At 36.9% G+C, this 18785-nt stretch overlaps 2 protein-coding genes across 2 annotated transcripts; one reads left to right on the top strand and one right to left on the bottom strand.

Moving 5' to 3' along the window:
* Window positions 1-3322: 3322 nt before the first annotated feature.
* Window positions 3323-8292, top strand: LOC130630430 (uncharacterized). The gene has a single exon (XM_057443918.1). The coding sequence runs from the start codon at window positions 3470-3472 to the stop codon at window positions 4478-4480; it is 1011 nt and encodes a 336-aa protein (XP_057299901.1). The 5' UTR covers window positions 3323-3469; the 3' UTR covers window positions 4481-8292.
* Window positions 8293-13901: 5609 nt separating this feature from the next.
* LOC130630042 (tigger transposable element-derived protein 4-like) lies at window positions 13902-17646 on the bottom strand. Its single transcript, XM_057443441.1, has 5 exons — window positions 17466-17646; window positions 17165-17390; window positions 15308-16432; window positions 14115-14211; window positions 13902-14036 (listed from the first exon to the last, which is right to left on the bottom strand). The coding sequence occupies exons 1-5, from the start codon at window positions 17644-17646 to the stop codon at window positions 13902-13904; spliced, it is 1764 nt and encodes a 587-aa protein (XP_057299424.1).
* Between the last annotated feature and the right edge of the window lie 1139 nt (window positions 17647-18785).

Raw genomic sequence — 18785 nt, 5'->3', positions numbered from 1 at the left:
GCAACACAACACTCTATTTTGTTGACCAGCATGTACAATCGAGGGAGATTTTGTACAAATCTGGAGAAAAAAAATGGTAACGAATTTATGTTTAAGATTGTGCAAAGTTTTACGCTGTATGGATCACTGCAATTAAATCAATGTGCCTATAGCAAAGGTCTGGTGTCTAAGGTTTGTTTTCCTCTCACATCTTACCCGGGCACTCTTTCTATACCTATCACTGTAGAAAGTGAAGTCTCTTGTCGCAAGCACAATGGCCATTACACTACTATTGCTTATAACAAGTGCAAATTAAGTGGTTTCATTGCAACGATAGAGCAATGTTCCCTTGCAAAAAAGCTATCTAAATGGTGTACAACATGACATCCTTTTGCTTAAAGAATTTAGGTAAATTGCAGTCAGCACCACAACTTCCAGCTTATGTCAGCAAGGGGGTTTGACTATTCTTATTTTTTGTAGTCTTGTCTTTGGAGAGTGAAGACTCCACTTATTACCCCAGTCAAACCAAAACCAAAATGAAAATAATGTCAGCAAGGGGGTTTGACTGCACTGGTCTTATCACAAGATTGTACAGAGTAGGATAGATGAAAAGTTATGGATGAAAAAATGTGTGCTTGCTGCTGAAGACTGTTCGAAGACCTCTTTTGAGGTGACTCAGCTAGACATTTTATGTACCTTGGTTCTGGAATATGAGTCGAAACCCTTGTACCCTTTACAGAAGTCCTGTCCTACTCTCTCTCTGTTTTTTTGTTCAATTTTTGGGACAATTATCTCTTTGGAAAAAGGAAGAATTGTGTTTTATATCAGCATATTCTTTAGAAGAGCAAAACCTCTAGACTTTAAATTTTAGGACTTCACTGGTCGAGTTTATCATTGTGCGCACACTTTGTAACTTTTGTTCTTATTATCATACTTCTTTTCTCTTCATTTGAAAAAAAGTCTTGCAACAACTGAAAAATGATCGATTTCCCATATCCAGTTGGGAGAACAGCTAAACATCTCTTCCTTTTAGAATTTCTAAGCATTTTATTTGCTTTGGTTTAAAGTTCATACCAGGAAATGAATTCCTACCAAGTGCAACCTATAATCTATTCAAAACTTCAAAAACGGGTCTACCACTCATTTTCGCTTTACTGAACTTCACTTGAACTTAACTGAACACAAGGAGCTCGCTTGAATGCACCATCTTTATAGTATCACGGTGAAGAAGGTCACGCATACATTATATTATTTTTGGCTGTATGTTGGCCATTTTCGAGATTCCAGTGTCTTTTTGTCTCGCCGTCCAGTAAAAAAAGAGACAAATGGCACTGAGGACGAGTTTGTGAAACGGCTTAGATGTATGCAAAGGCGCGCATGGAGTATATGGACACTACTAATTCAACATTGGACAGGTAAGGATTATAATTTGTAATGAGCACGAACAGTTTTTGCCTTTTTTTCAAATCTGGGCAGCTGTCTTTTGTTCTTAATGAGTATTTTCCTTCTAAAATAAATATAAAAAACAACAAATGTATCATATTGAAGAAGAACTACTTTTCGCATCACTAACATACTGCCAGACAGTTCAGGATTCGACCTGTGGTGCCAAGAACTGGGAGGCGCATACGAAGCCACCGCAATAGCAAACGCAGTTGTTCCATTTTGATGTTCTATATGTATACATCCGTTTGTTCATTCTCGGGACCGCGAATGGAATCCTGCTTCAAAGGTTTGGTCGGGGTGTAACAATTTGTTTATATAACGTTTGTTCATTCTCAACAGAAAAGAAACAAACAATGGCGTGCCAATATGACCTTACTTGTGCCATTAAATCAAAATTACAGCAAAAATTTCTTCTCTTCGTATTAAAATAAGATACTTTACCAATTTTAGAGTTGCAATCATTTGGATATAGTTGATCACTATCCAACTTTTTTTGTAAACGTTCTTAAATGCTAGTGGATTTTTCTAGCCCTTTCTAGATTCACCTTTATCTAGAATCATAACTCTATATGATAATACCAAACTCCCGTGTGTCCGATGTCTTTTTTTCTCATTATCTGACAAGTTATCTATTTGTTGCCGTTAATACCTTAGTTTGTCGTCAATAACAGAATTATCAATAGTGAAGCCATCGCATTGTACTTGTCAGTTTAAGGCTAAATAACTTGGACACGGGTGGAAATTACTGACGTCATCTCCTACATGGGTAACTAGGGACTACCTATGACCAAATTAGGATTAATTTCCTAAAGCTGGGTCAACCCACCCATTTTCAAACAGACGGGTTAATGACGTCATGAAAAAACCTTCCAGTATTTCTTTAACTGTTCCTTTAACTATACATTTTCTTGATCACCATTTAAACTGTACACAAAAGATAGGACAGGAAACAAATTTCTGAAAAACTGTACTGACGTCTTTTGAACTCCAAATTTTTAAACTCCAAATTTTAAAATCTTAACCGCTGATAAAAACCGCGTTTGTCTTAACTATGGCCCATGTGCTCAAAAAATCTTCCCTTCCTCCCTTTGGCAAATCAAGTGCAGCAAATATAGTAGAAACACGATGGCGTTGTTTAGTAGCAGAAATTAGTTTTTTCGACTGCAAATTGGTCTTCGCACATAAATAATCAATCGCATGCCAACCTGAGGCATGATTCTCAGAATGCTGAGTAGCAGCAAATAAGTATTGATTGTTCTCAGCCACTCTTACAAGTCTATTATTTGCACAGTCCACCAGCATGTGCAACCCAATAATTGTTTCCTGGGGCATTAAAACGGGCACCAGTTTGTAATTACCCTTACCCATTTGATATGCTATTTTTAGATCATTTAATAGCTTCAAATCCAAGGGATCTTTAATTTTTCCACATCTTTTATGATCGATCCAGGCTTTCTTAATAGCACCATCTCACTCAGTAAGTAATAACCGAGCTGGTTCACCGCCACGTGTAGCATTAAAAAGAGTCAACCTAGCAATTAGACAATTCCTAAGTTCAACGTATACAGATGAATCTAGTTGCAATTCTGCAAACGCAGTGATTTCTGAAACTGCCTTTAGCATATATTCACGCAAATTCATTAAATCATCTTCCAGTGAGATTGCCGTAGGTCGTCGTAATTTTACTTGTCTTTGCTGATGTGTGTGATGAGACGCATCCCCAAATATCATCTCTTTTGACATTCCAAAAATACATAGAAAATTTCTGATGATTCAACCTCTGAATCCTGATTGGCAATCAAATGTTTTGCCTTTGTATGGTTTGCCAATTGTCTATAGGTAATATATAGTGGATTTTAAACTGATCCTTAAACTATCATATTCTTTTGTTGTATACGTTTTAATAGGCACCTTAAGAAATAAGGACGGGAAGTTTTGAGGACGGGACAAAACGAAGAAAGACTGGATCGAGTACACTAATCTAGTACGTGAATAATCACCTTAAGAAAAACAATGTCAGACGGGGTGAAACAAGACAGCAAACATGGTGTATTTCCGAGACGTTCGAGAAAGTTTGCTTTTCGCTTATGACGATAACCTCATAAACGACGAAGAATTTCTGTTGTTGTTTGATTTGAACAGTAGTAAGAATTTGGATTATCCTTACTGGAAGTATCAGCCTTTCGATTTGAATTTATTAAGTGACGACGAGTGTCGAACATATTTCCGATTTTACAGAGACGATGTCTATTTATTGAACAAAAAGTTACATATACCTGAAGAAATAACGTGTTACAATGGGTCAGTGTTCAGTGGTTTAGAAGCATTTTGTGCGCTTCTCAAACGATTTGCTTACCTATGTAGGTATGCAGATATGGTTCCCATCTTTGGTCGACCTGTACCAGAGCTATCACTCATGAGTAATTATATGGTGGATTTTTTATACAACACATATGGAACGCTTCTACATACATTTAATCAACCCTGGTTGGCACCACAGCAACTGGAAATTTTTGCAGCTGCTATTTCGAATAAAGGAGCACCATTGGATCACTGTTGGGGATTCATCGACGGAACCGTCAGACCTGTGTGTCGCCCAGGTGGAAATCAACGTGTTTTGTATAATGGCCACAAAAGAGTACATGCTATCAAGTTTCAGTCCATAGTTCCACCAAATGGAATGATAGAAAACTTATATGGTCCAGTTGAAGGAAGAAGGCATGATAGTGGAATGCTAGCAATGTCTGGACTCCTGCAACAACTTCAGTTACACTCACGATCGCCCAATGGTAATCCACTTTGTGTATATGGGGATCCTGCATATCCATTGCGAGTACAGCTGCAAGGTCCATTTAAAGGTAACTTGAACCAACACCAAAAAGATTACAACAAAGCAATGAGCCAAGTTCGCACCTCCGTTGAATGGGTATTTGGAGATATTTCAAAATATTTTGCTTTTATTGACTTCAAAAAAAATTTGAAGATACAACTCAGCGCAGTTGGGAAAATGTATATCACTTGTGCATTGCTAGCAAATGCTTGTATAAATCTATGACCTCAACGTATTTTGGAATAGAGCCACCACATTTGGAGGATTATTTTTTGTGAACAACAGTTGTTTTGAATAAATACAGTTGTCTAGACATTTTTGTGATATCTTTGTAAAAACATACTCAACAAAATATATATACATAAACAAAATAAATTCTGAGAAAATTATTTCCATCAATGTTGTTTCTTGGATTTCTATTGAAAATAATAATAAAAAAAAGTTTTTCTTAGAAATATATGCTGAATGAAAACTTTTAGTGTTAAACAAAACTTAAGAACCAATATCAACAATCCCCTGCTTCAAAAATCACTACCTTACTTGTATTTGGATTGGAGTCGTACTATTTTTCACTCAGTTTTAAATTCGCGCGACTTAAATTCGCGCATCCTAAAGTGGAGATATTCGCTCAGTTTTAAATTCGCGCACCCCAAAATGTCTACTCTTGTTAAAAACTCTGCATATTGTTCTAAAACGATGGTCGAAATGTCTTTCAATTGAAATTTATTCGTCAAACTAAAGCAAACGTTGCAAATCAAAGGAGATTTTAAAAGCTATTAATTTCAGTACAGTTTGGTAGATCTTTTCTTTTTCTTCAAACAGTTCTTTTCAACAGCATAAAAAATAATACAAAAATTATTCGAAAGGGTCCTCTTTGTGAACTTGCTCTCTAAGTGCATCGATGATTCCCGATCTGCGCCAACCGTTTATTATGATTTCTTTTCTTGTACGAATGTGACCCATTTAGCATGTAGAGGCTTGAGAATGCTGATTTTCAAGTCGACAGAAACATTTTTGGTGCAATTCCATTAGCGATCTGGGCTTGCACTTGTTCAGCATACCACGTCTGTGCTTGGTCACGTAAAAATGATTTACATGATCGATTGACAGTAAGGTCAAGTGGTTGGAAGTAATTTGTCATATTATGAGGAACTGGAACCATCTTTCCATGATGTTTTTCGACTAGATCTTTGACCTTGTCAGTCCATTGTGCTTTGAAAACATCTGCAATCAATAGCCATTTATTTGATGAACGAAAACCAAGCACTTTTTTCTTCTTTTGGACGTAAGGTACGAGAACCTTGTTGATGAGCTCAATTGATTTTTCTTCGTTTGACCAATGATTAATGCTATGTGTAATATTGAACTCTTCGGGAAAGTCGAATGTAGGATGGCAGCGGGCTGTTTTACCCTGGTAGATTATTTGCATCGGTAGGAAAACTCCAGAGAGACTGATTGAGAAAGTCCCTGTTACTTGACGATAATCAGCAGAGTTAGCTATCGGTACTAGCTTTTCGTTTTTCTTATCCATTGTATACTTGCTGAGTAAAATAAATGGCAATGGTGTCTGGTCAATGTTTATCACTAGATCGTCAGGTATATCGTGAGCATCGACAAGTTCTTTAATAGAACGATGAAAAGAAAATCCCATCTCTTTCAAAAAACCGGGAGACACGGGCTGTTTTGCTGTTGTTGCACGTCGCTTTGTAAAACCAATCCGTCGGAAAATTGATTGACACCAAGAAAAATCCAAGTTTATTTGACCTCCATTTTCCTTCAACAGCGAACGGTCATTTGCCAAGACAATCCCTTTTCCAATGGCTATAGCAATATTGTAATTCACTGCGCATCCAGCTTTTCTCATGTTTTTGATCATCTCAAGAACTTTTTCATCGATTTCGGCTGGAAGAAGGGGTTTAGCACCACGATGCTTTCTTGGCAGTTCTCTCAATTCCCCTTGATCTGTTTTGGCTTCTTTGTAGCTTTTGACGATACCTCGAACCGTAGATTCAGGGACTCCAAACTTTCTTGCAGCAGGTCGTATGCCATAAACTATAGCCCATTTCCCAATCTCTGCACGCTGCAGCTTGTCATAATCGCCATATTTTTGCCTTTTCTTTTTTGGTTGGGGCTCGCTGATCATCTGCAACTGTTTTTGAACCTCATTTTGTTCAGAATCTCCTAGACCACTAGCTTGTGCACTCTCTGAGACAGTATCTTCAATTTTCTTAAAATACTTAAAAAGTGCCATGATTACGTTTTCAACGGAGATCTGTTTTAGAAAGACAAAACCATAACACAAACATATCAATGCAATGACATCTTACGTTCGAAAAGAAATTTTCGTTCGATTTTGCAATGCAATTGCATCCTCGGATGAAAACAATCACGTTGCATTTTGACAAGTGATTTTAAAAATGGCTGAGGGAAACTGAGTCGGTTGTCAAGCTATGACAAAATATCTCTGCTTAATGTGTGGTGACTTTGCCTGTAACAGAAGTTTAAATTGTTCTGTGCCAACATCTGAAAGTTACCCTGGGTGGACAGAATGCAAAGTCGCACTGTGCATGAAATGCGAGAAAGAAGAACATGCCTCTTTTTATCAGGATCACCATCTTGAAGATGGAAAAGATTAAAATAAAAGCGTGGCTCAAGACCAAAGTGAAGTTGAAGGAGCACAGGAACTCGAAGACTTACATTTGACTTCAGATGATCATGATCTTGTTATTGATTGTGCTTCCAGAGGATTTCACGAGTACCGAAAGATTTGGTTACCAAAGTTAGGACAAAGGCTTACCGTGAAACGGGATAAAGCTAACCTTTTTGACCCATATTCCATAGGACTATACTGTCAAATCAAAGGAATGATCGAGAAACTTTCAATTGTAGGGCATCTTCCACGAGAAATTTCCCGCTTTTGCAAATTCTACCTTGAATACAACGGTGTGATCAATGCAACAGTACGAATGACAAAGTTCCGCAGAGGTCCTTTACCTCAAGGGGGCTTGGAAATACCAATTAAATTATGTGTTGGAAAAGGAGATTCAAGTAACAAAGTCTTCCGAAAAATGAAAGGGTTCATGCTCGAAAATTACCTTGAGCCAGAGAAAATCCCGCTGGAGATAAAGGTCGAGGAGGAAGACGAAGACGAAGAAGAAGAGGTTTCATTGTAATTTTAATTTTATTTAAAACAGAAAAGAAGTCACTATACCAGCTGAAAACTATCTCAAATTTTTACTTACAAAAACTGTTACTAAATTACATATCAATTTAGGGTTTCTTAAGCGACTTCCAAGTTAGTGATAGGAAAGCTATTTGCGCGGATTATTTTTCGCTAAGTCTTAATTTCGCGCACCTTAGGTCTGCGCGAATTCTAGTACAGCGCGAATTTTAATACAAGTAAGGTACTTTCTTTGCACTATATTGGCCATAAACATTAACATCTGCTGTGTCTGTTGTCGCTGTGACTCCATCTGTTCCCTAATAACTTGGATCATCTCCCGTTGTTGATTTTCAGCAGATGTTTGCTGTGCTGCTTGCATTTCATATTTTTGTTTTTTCAATTCCAACTCATCTTTTCTCAAACTCTGTTCTCTCTCACCTTTTTCCCTCAAGTATTGTATGGTATCAGTTCCAGAACTTCTAGTTTTTTTTGCTTTTTTCTCAGTATCTTCACCTCCAGCCTCTGTGGTTAGGTCCTTTCTTTTCTTACTTTCACTGAACGTTTCTAAAGCTTTCATTCTCATGTCGGATGCTGCATTAGCTTCTTTTTCATTTTTCTCTGATTGCTGGCTATCTTGTTCAGCATGTACCTTTTCATACTCCTTAATTTTCTCTGAAATATCTTCCATCGCATCCATAATTTCATCAACCTCAGGAGCAATACCACTAGCTTTCAATTCTTCTCGAGTTTTATTTTCGTAACGTGTTTTTAAAATTCCAAATCTTTCACGAACAGATCTTTGATCCGCTTTAAATTGTTCCGAATCCAGCTGATTTAAGTTTTCAGCAATAACTTTCCAAGCATTCCCTCTCTCTTTTGTTCGTGTTTTATATTTGTAGGGTTCAAAAAGAAGCACTTCTCTTAACAACAGTTCGTCTTTACGATCGTTCCAAACCATATGTGACCTTGAAAATTTTAAAAAAATAGTAGAAAAAGTAGTTTTCACTTTCGTACACACTATACACTTATATTGCATTTATGTAACAAATTTGGAGAAAAGTATATCCATAATGATGATTTTTACCTTTTTTTGACACTCTTTGCAATTTCTTCATCCATTTTTATCAAGTAAAGCGAAAAAGAAAAACTTTGTTGTCACCTTTATTTCACGACGTGAAACCATGTGTCTTCACGTTGTGAACTTTCGCTAGACGGCTGAATAGGTGGAATCACCTTTGTTCTAAACATGCGCAGTGTTTAAAAATTACGTAATTCTAGGAAATTCCCGTCCTTAAAACTTCCGTCCTTATTTCTTAAGGTCACTAATAGCTCTCTTGACAGACATACAATTTTCTCTGCTTATCATGTCTCTAACATCTTTATATTTTTCTTCAACTCTCTCTTCTTTAAATTGCATATACAAATTTGCTAATTTTCTCATGTCTGCCCGAGAGCCTAAGTTCAGTTGTTTTACCAGTCTTTCTGTTGACTTTCTCGAATGCCAGAGCTCACTTTAAGTTGATTTGTTGAAAAATTGTTATTTTTTGTTCAGAAGCATTTTTTTGGTCACAGAATGCAAAAATCAAAAAATTTCCCCGGATAAAGGTGACCAGGCCCTCTTTGGAATTGTTGCATATCTGATACAATTGGCTTAACACTTGGTATAAACCTTTATATCTTCCAAAGAAAAAAAATGCACTTTATTTAAGTTCTAAATCGTTTTCAAAACAAATGTGTCTTAACTGGTTAAAATTTGGTCACTTTCAAAACATCAAAATCATAAAGAAATCCACTGTATCCACTTCTATCCCAAAGCTTGAACCCCCATCTGTGTTGGGTAGGTATTGTCTGAATAAAGATCGTCCCTTAAACCCAATCATAATTTCGTCAACACTGGAATTCTTCGGGTGACACTTTCAAAAAATTATGACGTAACCCTGCAATCCAGGGATTAACCAAAAACGATTACGTAATAAAACAGAGCTCACACCATCATAGGTCATGTATGTCTCCCAATATGGTCTTACAGACGGCATACACACAAGGCCCATTCTAAAGTAGACACCAATGAATTTGTCCTTTGATGTTACATTAATAATTGAACCATTGGACTGAGTACTGTACAAATCGTTTGTTCTGTCACCATGCTAAGAGGCTCATCCGTGACGAACATCTTGAAGTACTGAAATGGCGTAGCCTGATCATTTGGTCTAGGTTGTGGTGGAAGTTCATGAAATGTTGTATCACCGACATTATTCAATTCAACTTTCTTCCAAAGTCATTTTATTTACCATATTAGCCAGAGGCTGTTCATCATCATCATGATCACTTCAATTCCTCACCTCAAAGTCTGCGGTTACAATTTGCCGCTGTTCTGACACTGAAGTGGTGACATCATAAACATTTTCCGCAACTGTCTGTTATCATGGAAAGAAGATCTCAAAAATCGTTTTATCATAAGTTCCGACAAGGAAGATGCTGCGCAGGATTTCAACAAAATAGATGAAGATTATGATACTGACATTGATATTAAAATGTGAGTTTTAACAGTTAACATCATTTAACTATTGTCTGCTTGCAATATAATTTTCCGTAGCATACTTTCAGGAAAATAAGCTTTGTTTTCTACATTTGTGCATATTGAAATAAACGCCCTCTCGAATAAACGTCTGCTTAAATTTTTGAAAATTTATATAAACGCCTAGGGCGTTTAATCGATCATTTACGGTATGCATCTCACTGAATTATTATGAAATTTATGTTATATAAACTCTGCATTGTGGATTACAAGCAGAACATAAGAATATTTAAGAAAAAAATTAGTCATTTTTTTAAAATTGTTTATTATCCGAGTTTTGTTACTGGATTTAAACGGAATTTGCCATTCCACACAAAACCACAAATTCTGTATTGATCAAAAATATTAAAATTACCAATCTTTAGCTTTCATTTTTAATTACCTTTTTCATTGAATTTGTGGTAGGTAACTACAGTTGATTTATTGGCCTATAAAATATTGAAACCATATTGAAACACGCAATTCTCTTTCAAAACATTAAATAAGTAAGAATCGCCCGCTAATGATCACGTGAACAAAGAACAATCGACGTAAACAACCGAAAAGTATATTTAATATTGTGACAGCAGTAAATTTGTTTGGGATCCAACGTAATTTTTCCCACCTTAAATTTTTCCATTTCTTAGGAATAAAAAAAATAGATATTTATGTATCGGAGGGGACACTTTAAACTACATGGTGACCATTGAAAGTAAAGCATAATATTTTTATTACTATTTTGCCTGTGAGATAGTATTGGTTTGCCCAATGAGATAATGATCACTCCGGTTTTGATATTCTCATCAAGAAAAGTGCCTGTCGAAACGTAGCCTAAAATAAACTCCCTTGTTCATGACATGATAATACCTATGTTATTCAATGATAATGACTAAACAGATCAGTGATGATAAAGACTAAACAGATCAAGAATTTTACAGTTACTTGTTAGTATTAAATTCTAGGATGTTTATTATTGCAGAACTAAGGAACCTTGTAAATAGGAAAGATGCGATAACAGGAACAACGGAACGCGATACAAATGTCATTGTAACTGTATGCACCTGTTGCGTACCCATGAGCATGATGTTTGGACCTTTGACCTTTCTTTAGGATGTAAAACTCTTATTTATAAGTCAACGAACTTAAAAAAGAACACCTAGCTAGGTGTTAATTATTATTATTATTACAAATTTTTACACAGGATGGAACATTCAGTGTTACTACACATTAACATTCTTTTTTTTTGCGAAGACAGTGGATATAAAAAAATCTAATTTTATGATCATATGCACTGTTAATTTATCTGACTGAGAAGTACTGTCTATTTTATATTACCTTAGTTTTCCTAACCCGTCCTCGTCCTAATATTTCATGATAAACATGAATTGTTCCCGGGCAATATATTTCCTGATAGTCATGAAAATTTAACATGCTGCTATGCAAAAACGAAGCTGTATCAACCGGGTGCATGAATTGCGACAGCACTAGCTAGTTGTGTGCTGGCAAGACAGTTAGTTTTTTGTTGGTTGTAAACATTAAAATGGATTTATCACAAAATCTTGCCGAAACGAATAACCAAAAAGAATGTTAGTATTAATGTAATATCGCTATAGCCAGCTAGCTGTGAAGCTACCAATCGATTCAAATTGCTTCAGCTAGCTATAGCTAGTTAGCTACTACCACCCCCCCTCCCAGAAATTTCAGTGTTATATAGATAGCTAGCTAGCATTGGATTTTGTATCTAGCTAGCTATTTTTTATTTACTAACTATGGCTAGCGGACTAGATACTGTAAATGGCGTCCGTTTTATTTTTGTGATTTATCTAACGGCTCTAGGTGTTGATTTATTAGAGCTAGCAACTCCCCACTCGTTACACGACTTCGTGGTTTTGACTATAGGCCATCTCTTGTAGAACTTTGGGAAAATGCCGTTGCAAGGGGGGCAAGCAAAGAACGAATTGAGTGAAAGATCCTACTCCCGTAAATTTTGTCCAAATTCTGTGACGTTTTTATTTCAATGTGAGTCTCAGGAATTATTTCCACAAGATATTTTATGATAAAAATGGTGATTAAAATACTTCCGACTTGACTAGACGTAGGCAATAATATTGCTGCTTGAAACATTGCCGTGAGTATCAGGGAAAATCAGATATCTGAGTGCTATTAAACATTACCTTGAAAATCAATTTGGTAATAAGCAATTTTACGGAGCCATAAAAGTTTTGATTTAAAAATAGTATATAAAATGTTCATTCTGAACAGTTAATTTTTCATTGACAGGCTTATATATAAGTGTAACAGTTTTTGTGAGTGCTAATCCTCCTGTACATAGCTGAAAGCTTTTTATTACGGTCTAAACGCGTCATAAAGGCGAAAGTGGACTGAAATCTTCATTCATTTTTGACTTATCATTTACATTCTTATAATTTATAGAATTTGGTTTTATGCCACAAGAATTTTCTAAAATATTGATGTAGTAGTCGTTGAAAAGTTTGGTTAGCTGTTTTTTATCAGTAACTAAACTTTCATTTTGATCGATCGCTATAACTTCTTTGCTTATTCCACTTTAATATCGAGGGTTTAACAGTTTTCCAAAACCTGATTCTGTCACCCTTTTGAAATACACACTTGTTTCTCTGTTTCTTGTACGTGATTTTGTTTTCAGAAATAGGATTTTTGTATTTTTTGAACCTAGACCTTGTATATATTGCCTTTTTAAATTCTTTTGTCATTATTGGTGCCTCGTTTACACGTAGGGTTTTAGGTTCTGTGGTGCATGCTTTTCTATGATAGATTTGAAAACATTGATGAGGTTTTTATAATTCAGTTCAGGATCTACTATTACAAATCAAGTTTGCGTTCTCAACATCACGTAAAAAGTTGGCTTTTAGTGTTATTTTAGTGTTATTTTAAGTGTTACTGCTGCTTCGTAAAGGGCTGTATGCGTCGCCCAAGGTGGCGACACCCTTAAAGTTTATTCCCATCCTGCGGAGGATAAATCATTCACAACCCAAAAAATTAACCGCCACTATTAATTATTCAGACACACTGGCGGCTGGTCACTTATAACCCCAGTTTTGCATGGAGGCTAAGTTGGCTCACTTAGTCTACAGGTTTAACGATCCTGCTATACCTGATGTTAGGAAGAAGCTATATAAGGGGTTTTCATTTCTATCTTTCTTGTTTCCGTGACTTTACATCCACGAAAATCACTCCACTGTCTTCAGGCTGGTCCTGACCTACGGCTGGTCCAAAGCAAATGGCTGGTTCAAAGCGACAACTACGCATGTAGGGTTGAGTGTTGGGATCCCGTAACAAATGTTAAAAGCTACTGCCAGGTTTACAAGTCCTGGCCCTGGGCTGGTTGACAGCTGATATTTATAGTTTTATATTTATTTATTTATACTTGGAGTAAATTAGAGTAAATATTGCTGTCGTAATGCCTTCTGTTTTCATGTTGTCAGTTTTTGTGTACCAACCGTTAGTTGTACGTACTGTATTGTGTAGAGAGGGTTGTTTGGTTCAAAACCCTTGAATCTACAGAGTATCCTTGCAAAGAGGGAGATCTTGCGCTGCGTTTTGATCTTTAGAGGGTGTAAACTCTACAATTTTAACTTCAAGGATCGTTAGACCAGTCCCATCATCACAGCTTGCTTATAATCAAATATAATCAACGACTGTAAAACGAATTTCAGACTGTGATGTCAAATATTTTTTCTGGTGGTATATTTATTAAAAAAAGTCCATTTTAAGCAAATTTAAGTACTAATTCAGGGTTGCATTTGTAACTTTAACTAACAAAGCGTTATCTTGAACAAAACAAACTTTGTTTGATTGATGAAGATTGATACTTACAATTGCAGCATATTTTCAATTTTTGCTATTCTTCCGCATATATATGTCATCATGTTCAAAATCGTGAAAAATTATGATAAAGGACTATGAGCTTCTAAAATGGTGTCTGTTCCGTTAAACTCGATATTCATCCAATTTCTTGTCATACCGAATGCCATTTGCGTGCCAATGATTGATGGGACAGGCCAATCTCCAGGCAAAATATACTAATATAGTATAAGTGTATGCCGCTCTTAATAATACATATGCAGTATATTTACGGACATGTTAATTAATACACATACGGTATATTTATTACATAACCCAATAATACTGATATGGTATAATTTGTGCCTTAGCAGAGAAGAGACATTTCTAGGCAGTTTGAGATATAACAAGGACCTTCAATGGTAAAATTAACCTATTATTTCTTAATCCACTTGCTCTTTTACACTTAGCTTTGATTGTATTATTTGTCAGGTAGTCACGTTAAGTTTATTTGCCTAGCTAAGCTAATCAGTGCTAGGTAAAGCTTCACATCAGTGCTAGCTAGAGCTACACATCAGTCAGTGCTAGCTGGAGCTACACAACAGTGTTAGCTAAAGCTACACATTAGTGCTAGCTAGAGCTACACATCAGTGCTAGCTAGCTATAGATAGATTATGTGCATATTTTACATGATGGCTAGCCTCACAAATATCGAGGGATTACCCTGTCTATTATTTCCAGGAGGGGCCATGGCTTAGATGGAGACTCCTAGAGTATTTAATGCTCGTTTTGAGCTACGCAGACCCAATTAGGACCCGCGCTCTACTAGACAACTCCCGGCAACATCCAACGGCCCACACAGTGTGCCATCTCCCCAATTTCCCTCACATGGCTTGGGTTAATCCGGGGCAACCTGCCCGGGGCTATGGTAACATTCACTTGTCCATGTTGAATCGCCGTCAAGAGGAATCGAACCCCGGTCTCCCGCACAGAGTACGAGAGCTATAACCACTAATCTACGGCACCATTAACCACTAATCTACGGCACCATTAACCACTAATCTACGGCGCCATACATCAATGGATGCTAGCTACTTGGCTACACACGTCAGTGTTGGCTAGCTACCTCTAGTTTTAGCTAGTTGAGAAAGGTGCACAATGTGCAGTAATAATTGCTATGGTTGTGAAGCAACAACAAAAATAAAAACATGCTACTTATAGAAGTATACAGTAGAGTCTCCATAACTCGAACAGCCACGGGGAAAAGGAAATCGTTCGAGTTATGGAGACATTCGAGTTGTAGAGGTTTTCAACTTTTAGCGCAATATCCTCCCTTTACGTGAACCAGCTGGATAAAAACGTTATATTTAATCTTAAGTCTAACTTTAAGGGGGCTATTAGGTTAATGAAAGTCAAAACAATACACTTGAATTTTTTAATGTTTATTTAGAAAAGAAGTCGGTGATAACTGTTTGCTTACAACTCATATCAAAATCTTTGGCGATATTACGATTCAAGGGAAGCTATCATTTCTTCTCCAAAATGTGAAAAAATACTCAAGTCTTCGAGGACGTTGATAGCTGTACGCACTTGCTCGGCCGTCGGTCTTGTGATCTTATCTTCTTCCTCCTTGTCTTCTTCGTCGACCTCTTCTAATTCTTCGTCTTGAGTCCCAGTGATCTCAGCAATGATGTCAGCAGTCTTCAGACGCCCATGGGATGTACTGACTTCAATGTCAAAATCAATGAAATCTTCAGTTGATAAGTCAGGATCAATGTGGTCAGGAAACCTTCGTTTTATGTAAGAGAGTTCAGCATCGAGGGTTGGAATTTGGTCTCTTTCTACTTCGCTGGTTAAACTTTTAAAAGGGTCGTCATCTTCGTTGATCGCTCTTTCTGCATCCTTTTGGGAAATTCCTGATTTTCGAAAGCAATTGGTGAATGTTTTGTTGGAAACATCATCCCATGCTTTCCTTAGCATGTACATAGCTGCAAGAATCGAGAACTTCGGAGTCGAATTTTCCTCGTCCAAGGCTTTTATCAATTTCCGCACTGCTAGCGATCGATATTTTGCTTTCAGGGCGCGGATAATTCCTTGGTCCATAGGTTGGGTTCGGGACGTGGTATTTGGAGGAAGAAAGATCAATTCTACCCATTCCAGGTTTTCAACATGAGGATGTGCGGTACAATTGTCAATAATCAAAGCAATTTTTCGCTTAGAGACAGAAAATTTTCGATCAAGCTCGCGTACCCACTCTTCGAACAGCTCTCCAGACATCCAACTCTTCTTTTGCGAACGGTATCGACAGGGTAGTGTTTTGACACCTTTAAAGCAACGAGGGTTGGCGGACTTGCCGATTACAAACATTGGCAATCGTTCCCCCAAGGCATTACCAGCAGCTAAACCAGTAAGTCTAACTTTGCTGTGTTTTCCTCCAGAACACTTATCACCTTTCATATGCAAAGTTTTATTGGGAAGGCATTGAAAGAAAAGCCCAAATTCGTCGGCGTTAAAAATGTCTTCCAGAGGATAGCGGGAGAGAATGGTTGGTAATGTTGTCTCCGACCATGGCGCTGTCATTTCCTCAGTGACGGACCCTGATTCTCCAGCGATGGTTTTGAAGGGTACTCTATACCTGAAAGGAATGGATGAGAAAAACGTTTGTCTCTGTAGTTGTGACTAGTGTAGATGGAGCTTTACATTTTGTTTGATTCGAATCATGGAATTCTAAATTTAGAATGCCATAGCCATGATTCGAATAGAAAACATTCGATTGTTACCATGTTTTGATTTGTGAAAGAATTCGAATAGAAAAAGATTCGATTTTTACCAAGTTTCGAAGTTTTGACGAGTGAAAGAAAGCATGGAAGCCATGAAAGTCCAACAAGTCAAAAGATTAACAGACATTATTTGTTGTATAGAACTTCCTATCATTAAACTTATTACGTACGAAATCGACGCTTTTGTCATGGGGTATCATGTTTATAAAAGTAATTGGACACCCTCTGTTGGAGATGAATTTTATGGTTTCATGGAACCAACAAATAAAATGAATAAATATGCAGTTGCAGTCAAGAAAAATGATGGAGAAATCATTGGACATCTACCACTAGGAAAGTCAGGACGCTTTGCAAAAGTCATATTTTACTTTCTGAAGAATGACAGCTTCAATGTTTGCAAAATAACAATTACTGGAAAGTCATTGAATGCTGGTGATGGATTAGGGATGAAAGTCCCATGCAAATTATCCCTCCTCTCTGAAAGAGAGTCTATTGATATTTTGAAAAAACAACTACCAAAGCTATTGTAACATTTTTTTAGATTTTATCTTCACGAAGATAAACAAACAAAATCTTAGTCAACTAACCTGGTTTTCCATTTAGCCATCCACCCCTGAGAAGCTTGAAATGACTCGACACCCAACGCTTCGGCAAACTCAAGAGCTTTCTCTTTCAGCATCGGGCCACTGATTGGGATATTCTCACTCCTCATCATAAGTAACCATTTATGAACAGCTTTGTTCACATCTTCGAATTTTTCTGGCTTTGATCTCTTCGATGTTTGCCCGTTGTTAAACTGCTTGTAAATCTTTTCTTAATTTTTTTTCCAAGTTGACAGGGTGCTTGGAGGAATTTTGAACTCTTTTGCCACATCCTTTGGCGCAGTACCCTTTTCCAACGCTTTAAGAGCTTTGTACTTGATTTTGCACGACTTATTGTCAATTCGACGCTTTGATCCTGCCACAGACGACATTGTTATGAGAGTGTCTTTCTTTTGAAATTCTTTAGATTTTCTCGAAAACGTTCGAAAAAGACGTTCGAAAGGTTTGGATGACGCATCATTAATCATTCGAATTAATAATAAGGCCTGCAAAACACGTATTAACAAGATTTTTAGACCTAATTTATCAGGAAAACTGTTCGAATTTTGATTATGATTTCAGAAAATTCGAGTTATGGAGAGAAAAGTCTCCAAGGGACAAAAAAATTTGTTCGAGTTAAGGGAAGATTCGAGTTATGGAGGTTCGAGTTGTAGAGGTTTTTTTATAAGAGTTTATTAGGAAATTTTCACGATGCCAACGAATTTGTTCGAGTTAAGGAGAGATTCGAGTTATAGAGGTTCGAGTTATGGAGACTCTACTGTATTTCTCTTGTTTCATGTTAACTACACTTGAGTTTGGGGAAAGGGGGTAGGATGTTAGGTTTGGTGTACCAAACAGTATCGAGGAGCCCCAAACCAGATGTGTGTGTTTCCAACCCTTCCCTTAAGACGTATCTCGTGGAAATGACTGCGTCTCTTGTGGAAACGCTAACTCTCCTGGGTGTCTCTTGTGGAAACACCTATGTCTCTTGTTGAAACGCAACCCTCTCAGTGAATCTTATGGAAACGCCTACACGCAGCATATCTCGTGGAAATGCCTACATCTCAGCAAATGTTGTGGAAACGTCTACATCTCAGCATATCTCGTGGGGAAGGGGGGACAATGTCCAGATGTCAGGTTCAGTATCGAGGAGCCTTAAACCAGATGCGTGTGTTTCCAACCTTACCACCATTAAATTTAAGCATATCACCAATGATACAGTAATGTTGCTGATTCGTTGGAACTTTATATTTAATCACATGATACTGATGTAAACAAAGTCTGTCGCACCTTAGCTTCTTGTTTACTCAAAATAAGAATTCTCGGCATGCTTCCACAGCATCCATTATCCATTTACTGTTCTTATTGTGCTTCTTAGAGGTAGCGTGCACACTCATGGCGTAAACCTCCACATTTTTTTTTTCAACATGCTTTAGACATTTTTTCATAGCAATTTAAAAAAATTCTTTTGTTCACTAATCAGGTCATTTTACTGGATCATTGTGCATAAAGCTGAAATTGTTTATGTTTTAACATATTAAAAAAGTTTGTTCGGTCAAAATCAAACAAACTTTATTAATAAAGAAGAAGTTTCTTAAAAGCTATTCGCAGATTCTCTTTGTTAACT

Source organism: Hydractinia symbiolongicarpus, chromosome 2 (assembly GCF_029227915.1).
Source record: "Hydractinia symbiolongicarpus strain clone_291-10 chromosome 2, HSymV2.1, whole genome shotgun sequence".
NCBI classification, from domain to species: domain Eukaryota; kingdom Metazoa; phylum Cnidaria; class Hydrozoa; order Anthoathecata; family Hydractiniidae; genus Hydractinia; species Hydractinia symbiolongicarpus.
The sequence above is the reverse complement of the archived record's forward strand: the minus strand, read 5'-3'. Positions and strand labels throughout refer to the sequence as shown.